The following is a 12,358-nucleotide window of genomic DNA, read 5'->3' on the forward strand; positions in this document are numbered from 1 at the left end:
TGTCCAGGTCCGCAAAGGTAAGGTGGCAAAGGAAGTGAGCACAATGGCAGGTCACAAAGAGTTAACATGGCACTTACCACCTGCATGGCAGAACTTCTCGGAGGATGTGGTTCTATGAGCAGTTGGGAAGGGGTCTGTCCAAAACTCCGTATTTGAGCTTCCACAGCCTGGAAAAGGCACAGGCAGGTTTGCATGTTAAGAGGTGCTAATTACAGGCAATAGAACCATAACTGTCACCTGAAAATGTCATTCCACACTTCTGGCTTGTTTCATGTTGAAAATCAACCCCGTGTGTTCACTGTGGGGCTAAGTGCTTGGCACTGGTACTAAGAATGAGGTAATCATTTTAGTACTGTGGATGCTATTTCCATGAGAAACTCTGCAAAACCTCATCCTGCTCAATGATATTAAACAGAAACAAGCTATTACAATCAGAAACCCTCTTTATTGGCTCCATTTTTCCTTTCTAACACTGGCTTATCCTGTTTGTATCATAACTCAAAAACAAAAGTTAACTTTTAAAAAGTTTCTGTAGCTTTTAAGTGTTGTACATTAAACTCCATTGCTTCATTTCACAGCAGTAACTACAAGGAAAGCAATACCAAGCTTTTATTCTTACTTCCAGGTTTATTCAAGGAAAGCAAAGAATGTTAGTATGCATTAAACTACCAACAGCAAAACTACAGGAGAACATGAAGGCATAATACAAGGGCGTTTTAAAAGTTTCTCTGTACCTTCAGCAAGGTGCTTTAGTACTTTATTCATAGGAAATACATGAAAATATTATGATTAGTGATTTCTTAAAAATAATTATGCTGAAACCTGTGAACTTACACTTCTTGCCCTAAGCCTGTCCAGCTAATTTTCCATGCTGCCACCTCTTGTCCCACTGATTTAAAGATAACATCAAGCAGCCAAAATTCAACAAGTTACTTCTTGTCAGGTTGGCCACCTGCACCATTCACCAAAACAGGCCAATACTACAGAAAATCTCAAATCATTCAGATTAGTTTATTTTTCTTTCATTGTGAGCTAAACTAGTCACCTTGCCTTTGCTGTGGGCTAGCAGGCTGCACATGGGGAGATGCCTCAGGTATTTTTCCCTAATGCTTCTTTTTCATGGTTCAGCCTTCCTCAATGCTCCTTACACTTACATTTCCTGTTCTATTTTAGCCACTCGTTAAAATTTTTGAGACAACGGAAAAACACTTATGCTGACCTTATTCCTACAAACAAATATTTTTACATAATTATAAAGACCATTACTAGGACGTTCTCCGGTTACAGAAATAACAGAGCCAAAAGTAGAATGCACCTGAGACCTTAAAATAATCATCCTCTTGATAGTAAACACGCCTTCCAAAACACTTGACCTTATTGTATTTGGCAGGGTTTTTGAAACATCTGAACTCACCAGAGCAGGAGTTGAAATTAGTCTGTGAACAGATTCTAACACTCCTGCCCACTCTGGGAACCACCATAATCTTCAAAGAACTGGTGAATAAGTAAGTTATCAAAAAGCTGGCTGAAATCAGACATACACACAGCGATGCAGCGAGCACTTTTTGAGGAACAGCAGTATCAGACTTATGAAACACTGAAGTTCATTAAGACTACATGAGTCTCCTTCCTGCTGGTGAGACATGCTACATTAAAATTCAAATCTGGGGATTTGTGACTCAAGATATCAAGGGAATCACAAAAGCTTTGAGGTCTCTTAAGACATGAGGCATTAACAAAGGAACTGGTCAGCAGCCCTACCCTCTCCAAAAACTCCTCTTTGTTTCAAAACATCCAGATTTTAAGAAGATGTGCCTAAATTTATTGTGGATTAAGTGGCATATTTTTACTAGCAAATGGGAATTCTGCTCTGCATTGAGGGTAGAACCAGAAGAATATAGGATAAAACATTCTTGAAACACAACTCCCATGCATATCCTTTAGAACTGAGAATAGATAAAGCAAGGAAATAATGAGCTTTAGATTTATTAATTTCCTTGTATATCGACTTATGATCAATGCAGAAACTTTCAGTACAAAATGCTCATGTTCAGCATTTAAATAGAGCCAGAATTTTTATCTCAACATTGAAATCTGGTATGTCTTCTAATTCCCAATGCTACCTCTGGAAACTATACACTCTTAAATACTCCCAATAGTGAGGGAAAATGAAACACAAGATGTCACGTATTGATGCACAGTATTTCAAAAACCTTCACAATTACAAGAGCCCAAACTGATGTAGAACAAGTATAAAATACTCAACCCATCAGCCAAGAGGCACTATCTGTTTTCACACAGTGTCTGTCAGATGTCGTGAAGCTGCTGACCAATGGGACAACAATTTCGCTAAACCCTGCCTCAGAGGATCACAAATTCTCCATCTTCAGTCTTAACAGACAGTTTCCACATCACTGTTTATGATCTAGCTTGAGTTTGTGATATACAATTCCAGCACAAACAAATTCTTTAGACTCATTAGGTTCTAGCTGGTTGTTCCAAAACCTATGAGAGCCTACAGTTCCAGGACTGCTATGGCCCCAGGCACAATCTTTCCCTTTTAGACAACAGAACAGGGAAAAATCCATATTTGGATCACGTTATACCACAGGTAATGAGGTTTTATAAACCATCAAATCTGTACATAGAACATAAAGGCACAGATACTGTTCTGTGTACGTTGTCTTTACTGGCATCTTCAGAAATCCAAAAGAAATTTGAAGAACTGTGGAGTAAAGGCAACAACACTTGGACAAATATGTCTAGACATAGTGGCTAGACTTCAGAAAAAAATCTTCTGCATTCCTTCTGGCTACCAAGGGGAAAAAAAAAAAAAGGTTCCTTTTTTTAGCTTCCACATTTTGTAATAATGACCAAGAGAGTGTACTAGCAACCCCAAATGGTTCCTTCCTTTTCCCAGATTGTATTCAAAATCAATCCAGATGTCAGCTCCACATTCTGATGTCTCAGTCAGAAGGATCACATACAGAAGGATGCAAGATGACCTCCCTCTGTCAGCAGAAATGTGATGGTGGAGCTGGAATCAATCCCCACTCTCTCAATTTATGTAACAACAGAAGGAGCCACCAGATGCCACTCAGACTTTTGTTCAACTCGACAAAGAAAATCAGGTAGGAGGGAATCTTTTTCTCAGATATAATTAATATCTCCTTTGAAGAAAAGAACCTACCACTCACCTGAGAAAATACAATAAAATGTCCATCAGTGAGAAAGTCATCATCCACTTCCTTTCTAATGAATTACAGCCCAGCCTCTAACCGAGCTTCCTTGAAAAGAAGTACTACCAGCATCAGACAGTACTACTAAGAGACAGACAGCTCCTCCAGCAGTAGAGGTAGGGCATGTGTTTTCACACTGCTGGATTCCTCTGGAGCACACAGCCACTTAGATGACTGTATGTAGAACTGTTTGGGAAAATTTGCACAACCACTTTCACATCTATTAAGGACACCATGTAACTGGTAAGGCATAACTTTTGTTTGAAAGATATTTTTAGCTTGACAAACTCTTATTGCTGAAAGCAAGATGTGTGCCACAAAATAAAACATAGTATCATTCCACACTTTATTTCACTGTTTCTCAAATACCTCAATAAAACTGCCTTTTTCCTGTTAATCGTCTACAAACCCAAAATTTCGGTAAGGCCAGAATCATTCCAGATGCTACAACAAGAAATAATAAAATGAAACAAGGTAAGCAACCCTTTACAATAATTCACACAGCATGCATCTCAAACACACACTTATTTTACATTATATTTTGAATATTAATTAATTTAACATGAAAGCCATTGGCAAATTTCATTAGTTCACCTTTGTCTCACTCTACCCATTCCTAAAAAGCCTCCTAGGTCATCTCCTCTTCTCTTGGGGTGTGGGAAGAGGAAAAGGGGAATAGGAAAACAAATTAAAAGAAGGAAAGTAAGAAACATGAAAATCTGGCTTAGCTATAATGTAGTTCCTGGCCACTGTTTAGTATGGCTATTTTCAGTCTCTGAACTTACCCTCTCATCTAACTGTGAAGAAAGTTAATTCAACAGTATGCAATACCCACCAAATACGGCTGTAAATTTTTTGGGAAGGAGGGTGATGGGGAGGTTGAACATATGGATGCAGTTAAGGTAAAAACAGATGTTTGTTACTTTTCTTTGCAGCAACACTCAGAAACTAAGTCAAAATTGCTTTTTTTTCATGTTTATGTCTGAAAGAACTATAAAATTAAATATGAGGGAGGGCGGGTGGAGGGGGAACTGCAGTGAGTGCCACAGAGAAAGAATGAAATGGTCTCCAGTTTTGAACTCAAATCCTCAAATGAAGGCCCATAACAGTTAAAAGGCAAGACATACACCATTTAACTCCAGATTTAAAGACTTTTAAAGGGACTAGCTCAGAGTTGCTTTCATCATGCCGCCTCAGACACAAAACACCAAACTGTCTAAGGAGTCCAGGGGCACAGCACACCTTGGTGTGAGGGCACAACAAGCTACAACCTCCCCATTTGGTACCAAGAGGCTGCTCTCAGCTCCTTTACAGATATGCACCAAAGTATTCCCAGTTACTTCCCAAATCTCTACAATTCAGTTGCCAAACATCTGAAACCCCAGGTGAAATAACAACGTGCATTGTAATACATATTCTTTCAGCACACGTGTCAGGGACAGAAAACGTTTTGGGTTCATCCTCCATCTTTCTGCCCAGTATTTATGTCCAGAAAATAACAGCCCTTGCAAAAGTAATTACTTTGGCTCTCTGCCGCTCCTACCTCACTTTTCAATATTCAAAAAGGTTTACACACATGTTCCTCAGTGATTTCTATTGGCTTGAGTGATATGCAATTATGATTACTTGCTTTCCCCTTCCTTCCACCCAGATGTTGCTTTAGAGCATCAGAGAACACAGACTGTATGACAGGTTTCCCCTCAGACAGGGAAGTTGAATGGCTCAGCAGCCAACCAAGGAGCTCCTTTCCCCATGGGACGGTGATTAAAATCAAGCTCCGGTAACAAGTGATCAGAAAACCCCCTCTGACCAGAGAGAGCTACTTACACCCCTACAGGAATATTCTTATTTAAATTCCTCTAGGACTACAGGAACACAGATAACACTAGCCAGAGAGCAAGCACGATTCATAACAATAGATAAAATTGCTGAAAAGAGGCAGAAGATTATAAAGCGAAGCTCTTTGTAGTACCATCTCCCTTGTTTCCTAACAATCCCCATTAGATCAAGATTGTGAAAAATGGGCAAAATGCTTTTCTGACACAGGCAATGTATATGCTGGCTGACTGTACACCTGCCCTGGGGATATTGCACTACACTTGACCCAAGGAAAAAAATACAGCACTCAAATGTTAGTATCATAAATTCACACACTCCTATTTGCTATTTTAAAAATAAAATGAGCAGTCTAGTCTCTTCATGTCAAGCCAGAAAATTATTTCTCTTGTTTTGACTTCACAAATCAAACGTTTTGTACTGAAACACTTCCATGTTCTGTTTTCTCACTGCACTTTTCACTTAACACACTGATTTAAGAAAACAGTCTAACAAATAGCAGGGAAGAGAATGGAGCAGAAGAAAGGCTAAGCAAGAGACGCTACAAGACCATGAGTTACCTATTGTTCTCTAGGTATCATTAAACCTGACTGCAAGTGTTTGTGATGTACCCTCTGCTAACCAAGCGGAATGCAGAAGGTGCCTGTTGCTGCCCGCTAATGCAGGTACAGCTCCAAGGCCAGGACCTCGGGGTTATGGCTCCAGAGCCAAAGCGTGGGCAGAAATACTGTCAGCAGCCCACAGAGGGGGGCCTTACTAGAGCCCACGAGCAGCTAGGGATGGAGCAAAAAGTGCACAACTTCGCTCCTGTGTGTTAACAAGGTCTGTAACAAAACTGTGGGCCTCATTACACACACAAAAACAACAATAACAACAACCACAAAAAACACCAAACAAACCAGATACACAGAGAAATTAAAGCCATCAAATAGAAATTGGGTATTTTTTCCCTTTCCTCTTTGTACCTTCCTTGCAAGAAATATATCTGCTGCATAATATTTTTCTTTGCTTCTTACCACTGCCCTGTTTCACCTCTTTCTGCTTGCTGAAAACACCAGAATTGTCTGGAGATTGGTTACTGGTCTAACCACTTGTTATTTATAAAATCCAAATTACTACAGGTATATGGAGGGGAGGGGGTTACCCCAAGCAGGATTACATTTTTTCTCCTCAAGCTGTTTGAAAGTCAACATATGAGTAATACATTATTCTGTTCACATCAGAAAAGTGGAGAAAGGAGAACAGCATAGGATACCTCCCATCACATCTTTACAAAATCACTAACCTAGCTCTTAGACTACATCAAGGAATTTTCTGTGAGAAAAAAGAAAAAATGAAGTCTTTTTGTCCAGACAAATCAGACTGACAATTACATGGCACTCATTAAAGTAAAACAGGAAGTAATCACAGTTTGTGAGAATACAACTAGAAGCCCCTCAGGGCCGTGCAAGTTGCTCCAATCTGAATATATACATTCCAGGCATATTAAACAGAGGCACAGCCCGGCCTGGCTGCAATCTCCAGCTCACGCAGCTGTCCGTCTACTGCAGCGTAATCCCAGCTGCCAATCTGAAAGAAACCAGTTAGTCAGAGCAGACACAACCAACAGAAACAAATGTCACTCAATAATGTTCAGAGGCACTGGGTTCATGGATAATTTCAAACAGTATCTCTGTCTGGAGCACTGATGTGCTCATTCAAAACACCTAAATCTTTGGCTACTGGAAAGAAGCAGATAAAAAACACTAGAACTACAAAAACAGGTCTGGTAGTACTTCAAAGAGACTGACAAAATAAAAAGGGAAAAGAGTCTAAAAAGAGAGTTAAGACCAATTTAAGGACCTGCAAATAAAACTGGATTCAGTACAAGCAAAATCCTAAGCAGCTCTGGGATTAGTTTTTTAAAATACAATAGTTTCTGTTTTATTTGTGCACCACAACCAAAATTGCTTCCCATCTCACTTTTCTGTGGCAGCTGAAGATTTCAAGAGAGCAATTTGCTGCTTTCATTTAAAATCAATAAATATCAAAGAGTAAGTAGCGGCACTCCCATGCACAATACCCTCAAACTTCAATTTCTGGCATTATTCATTTGCTCCTCTAAATAGCTAAGCAATCCCAAATTTTCTTATAAAAAACTTCTTCCTCTGGAAAAAAGCAATCAATTCCAGTCTGTTAACATTCCACAGAATATCCTAAACATTGATGTCATCTCTATTTATTAAATCAAAAAGCGTCATTAAAATAAAACATTTCAATCTGAAGGAGGTTAATACACAGATGTAAAAATCCAAAATGTAGTGGTCTTTAAACCATCTTCTGTGATCACCTTTCAGAATCTGTAACAATTGTGAAAAAGAAATAAACAACTCCTTTCTGTTAAGCTGTTTCCAAACTATGGGTCCAATGCTATCTCAGAGTTTTCTACTGCAACAAATGAACTTTTTGTATGAGCATTTAACTGAAACTTGACTTTTAGACACTGCTTGAGGAAAACACCTCTGAGCATGAGCACAAGCTTTCTCACTCAAGCAGCAGCTATTTATCAAGCACAACTAATAACTAAAATAACAAATTTTGGTAAGTAAACACCACACATATCTACGGCCACAGTGGGAACTACAATAAGCACATAGAATGAAAACATTCCGAACAAAAATGTTTCGTTTCCCAGTTACTGTGGAAGTCAATACAGATACCATTTGGACAGCATAAAGAGGCTGCAAATAATCAAAGCATGTTGATGACACAAAAAATTCCTGTAGCCTGTTCACTTCCATGTTTCTTTCAAGGCTAAATGACTTGGTGTATAACTGTAGCTATTATACACAAGTATATCTCATCCTTTCCACATATGGAAGAGGAAAAAGTAGTTTAAAAATAGAAACAATTTATATCAAAAGGAGTTATTTTTGAAGTATTATGAACATCACTTTTATCCCTACCTTATTTACCTTTCTATTACTCTTTCTTATTTAATGCTGGCCAACAAATATGTCAGCTAAGACTGATCATCCAGGCACAAATGAAAATGTAAGGAGTCCAGAGGGGTCTCAATACCTCTCTGGCTCTGATAGATCCTCAAGACAGGTCAAGCAAGAAGAGGCGAGGGAACTGACTGCGCTGAAAATTTCTATCCCTTGAATTTCAATCAAAGGTTGAGGGAAAAAAGCACTCAGAGCTGAAGAACGAATTCACATGAGTAACCTCCTTCCAAGAAACTACTACTTCCAGCCCGCTTTTGAATCCTTATACATGGAGCATCTCAGTCCTAATTTAGTTAACTCTAAAATATCTCTCCTTTTCCTGCTGGATAGAGAAGCAGAAGCAGCAGGTAAAATTACAATCTACCCTGTAATGAAGAATAAAAGCAAACAACAGGATCAAATATTTTTCTGGATCAGAACCCAGCTGAATATTTTTCACGTCTGCTCATAAGCATTGCAGTAACTACGTAAGTTAAGACAAAGGGCTATAAATCCCCATTCATCACATCAAACTCCAGGCTTAAAGGAGTGCCACACTTCCCAAATATCACAGAAAGCACTTGCTTATGCTCCTTTTACTCGTTTACTCCAACACGCTCCTTTTATTTGTTTACTCCAACACCACAAGTAGGTCACAGTGTGAGCAGAGATGCGAGAACTAACAGGGAACTGATACAAACTGGTGGCAGGAGTGGTGCTCCTGTTATTTAATGCTCCTTCCACCAGAAGGAAATACTGCATGCTTTTGTGGGAGAGTCCTGATGCCCAGACAAGCTGATTTTGTTGAGCAGTGGCACCTGCCCTCACAGGATGCCCTGCCTCTGTTACACACTCCTGCTGTGGGTACCGCCCCAGGAGAAGACCAAGGCACGGGCTTGGATGCACTGCCAAGTCCACATCTCCTTAGCCATTAAATCACCGTGCTTCCTTTAAATTCAGCCTTAATTCCAGCTCCATAGAAGGGTATTTTAACAGATTTACAATTAAAATGAGACCAATGTTAAACATTTATTTGGCTTTTCCCACTGTTCCTGTGCTGTACAACACCAAACATGCCATCTGTGCAGCACACTTCCAGCCAGAGACAATTCAAAGATGGTTTCTACGGTAGTTTGAATGTTGCCTACACAAATTTGTTACTTACCAAATACAGCACATGGAAATTTACTGCTCTGTGAGAGTTATTTTATAACCATTTTATCCTACATCACAGCCACAACAAAGACTGCTGCCCAACCTGCTAAATCCAGACTGATCGTTTTCTCAACTATTTAGTAAATGCTGACTATGTTATAAATACAAATTGTGTTTATACTCCATGAAAGATTCACTGTTGTCAGGGTTCTCCAGCTGAGTTAGAGCTGAAATATGCTATTAACTCCCACCATGACCAGAGCCAAAGGAGAGGCCAAAAATGCTTTCTCTGGGATAAGATATCAGATCTGCTACTGCTGTCATGAAACAGGGGTCATGTAAACTAAACATTCTTGTAACTTCTTCTGTGCACAGAAGTATTTCAAACTGTAAATACTTATAAATAAAATAAGACTCATAAGAGATAGGCCTAAGATTCATAAAACTTACACAAATACATTAATTTGAACATTTAAAAGCTATTATCCATAAAATAATTTATCCTACATGCCTTAAAACTGAAAATAAAAAGAATTATCTTGTTTATATATATAATCAGAAGTGGCACATTCAAATACCAAGCCAAATTCTATGTCAAAGTTGATTCTTCATAATTTTTGAAACTTCTCAGTTCATATGGAAATGAAATATCATCAGTAGAAAAAAAGGAGCCAAAAGAATGGAATTTTGTGTCATTAACATTTCCTAATGTTAAACAGACCACCCTCATGTAACAAAAAGGCACCTTCTCTTCAGAGGAAGAAGTACAAAACAACAGAACCATCTAAGGCTAAAAGCAAATCACTTGATGTTATTAATTTAAAGGGACTTATTCTTATGGCTTTAGAGCTATTAGTGCGAATTTAAAAATTATTAGTCTTCCTTAATTGCTGACTTCAAAGATCATATTAGATGGGGTTTTTTTGTTGTTTTTGTTTTTAAATGTGGCTTTTTGATAAGCATGGTATAAAATTCAGGGTGCTTCCTGAAGGGTAGGGAAATACAAATCCTATATACAAATACAATTTGTACTTCCTGTACAAATCAAGGATACATTCTCCAAATAATATTTCATCTTCCTGATACTAACTTTGTTTCATTTCTTTGGTTTTATTCAGTGTTTACACTAACTTCATAGGGATATCACTGGAGAAATGGACTTTTAAGTAGTAACTGAGGGCAGCCCACATTCATGCTTGTCCTTTGTTATACTAAGCCAAAGATAAGAGGAATTTCAATTCTTCTGATGAACACTGATGAAATACCGACCAATCACTCCTAGATACAAATTATTTTGTATGGATTGTGCTTCAGCTCCTAATCAGTTACTTGTCTGAACGACTTAGATCTAATTCCACTTTTTTTTCCCCTCCATTCTTGGACAGCTATGGCAAAAAGAGAGCAGAATTTGTGATAAGAAGGCGCTGTGAATTCTCTCCAGAACAGCTGGATGACATTTGTCTGTGGTAAATGACTCCTTGCCCCTTCCATCCAGGCAAAAAAAAAGAGCCTTTCCACAGCAGATCTTGTGATTGGGAGTTCCACAGATCAAAACGTGGTGCTCAGGAGCAAGTCAGCAGAAGGCAGTGACACTGCTGGCAAATGCAGTGTTTTCCACCAGAAGGGTACTTACTGCTTGCCCACTGAACAGCAACTTCCCTCTGCAGCTGTCACCTCCTTCAGCAAGACACCCAAGGAGCAGAGTCAATGACAGCGCTACCAAAATGCCTGGAGGGGAAGAGAAGGAGGAGGAGGAAGGAATGGTGTCTGCAGGATGAGCAGTGCACCAATATGCCAGCAGGGATACCGGATCATTTGCCTTGCTTCTCCTGGCTGTAGCTCCCTTCCCCCACTGGCTGCGACTCAAACCCTTCTCTCTTCATCTACTCCCCTCCCCCTGAGATTTGCCTTTGAATTATGCAAGCTTTGCACTCCCCAGGGTTTATCTGCCAAAAGGTAGCATGTGGCCCATGGTTAGCATTTTAGTTTAAAATTTTCTATTATGGCAGGCAGATCTTTTCAAAATACTTTACTTCCTTTATTCCCATAGGCAGAAAGAATGGCAGGAAAAAATTGTTCACAGCAGTATAAAAGGATGTAAAAGTTCTACATTTTCAGTTAGGGGAAAAAAAAAAAAAAAACAAAAAAAAAAAAAACCAACCCCAAAAACAACTAAAGGTGGAATATGGTTTTAATCAAGTAGTTTTCCTTCCTAGACGAGTACTTCCTTCTTGTAATATATATAACCTGGCTGCCTGTAAAAATAAAGGTGCCAGTCGGAGCCACTTAGGAGACCTAAGGAAATTCTGCATTAACCTACACCCCTCCACTCCTCAGGGCCTTCCACCATTGTTTGGTGTGTGGCCTCTGATGAGTTAGGTCACCAATGCCCATGCATGTACCTGTGGAGATACCTCAGAAACACATGCATCACAGACCCCTCACTGCTGATGTGGTCCAGGTTCAGCACTATCTATGTGGGGAAATTGCCACGGTTTAAGCGTTTGCTATTATTTTCATTTGATGCCTAAAAGCCACAATAACTTGCAGCTCTCGAAATATACCAGAGCTTCTCTTTGGTTTAGGTTTGCAAATCAAAATACGTTTTCTGCTACAACTGTCAAGATTTAAAGACCCAAACCTGAATTGTAACAAGAGGAAAAAGCCAGACCTATCATTTTTGAAATTAATTTAATTAGTTTAATACTTGTCTAATAAAAAGACAAAAGTCTGAGATGCCATGCCTGCCTAGAAAATGGTGTTAATTGTCCACATCAGAAACTCATTTGGGCTCTAATCAGGAATTTGGTGGAGAAAAGAGGAGATATTTTCTGGCAAGCTGACTGAAGGAGAAAAATAAATGCTGATTGAAGCTGCTTGGCAGCACAGAATGTTAGCACAGGTCCTCAGGGAGACAGATTAGCAAGCAGGAAGAAGGTGAGGCTGTCAAAGGTGCATGATAAATTCATTTACCACATAGCTATAGAATGATTATGCACATAGAAATACACACAAACAGATTTTTCATTACTTTCATCTCTATACCTAAGTAAACCCAGAGTAAGTCACCATTGGTGATGAGAGCCATTAAATTTCTGCAGCATCATCATTGCATCAGAGCTGATCGTATGTGCCATTTAAAATTACATATACGCATTTACA

At 39.1% G+C, this 12,358-nt stretch overlaps 1 protein-coding gene across 5 annotated transcripts in view; it reads right to left on the reverse strand.

Moving 5' to 3' along the window:
• LRBA (LPS responsive beige-like anchor protein) overlaps positions 1-12,358 on the reverse strand; it is a 366,633-nt gene that overhangs the window by 40,588 nt on the left and 313,687 nt on the right. For all 5 annotated transcript variants that reach the window (XM_040065850.2, XM_040065848.2, XM_040065849.2 and 2 more), the window contains one exon: positions 78-167. In XM_040065850.2, the coding sequence (XP_039921784.1) occupies positions 78-167 (90 nt within the window). The remainder of the gene's footprint in view (positions 1-77; positions 168-12,358) is intronic.

This window comes from Hirundo rustica, chromosome 5 (genome assembly GCF_015227805.2).
Source record: "Hirundo rustica isolate bHirRus1 chromosome 5, bHirRus1.pri.v3, whole genome shotgun sequence".
Taxonomy (NCBI): Eukaryota; Metazoa; Chordata; class Aves; order Passeriformes; family Hirundinidae; genus Hirundo; species Hirundo rustica.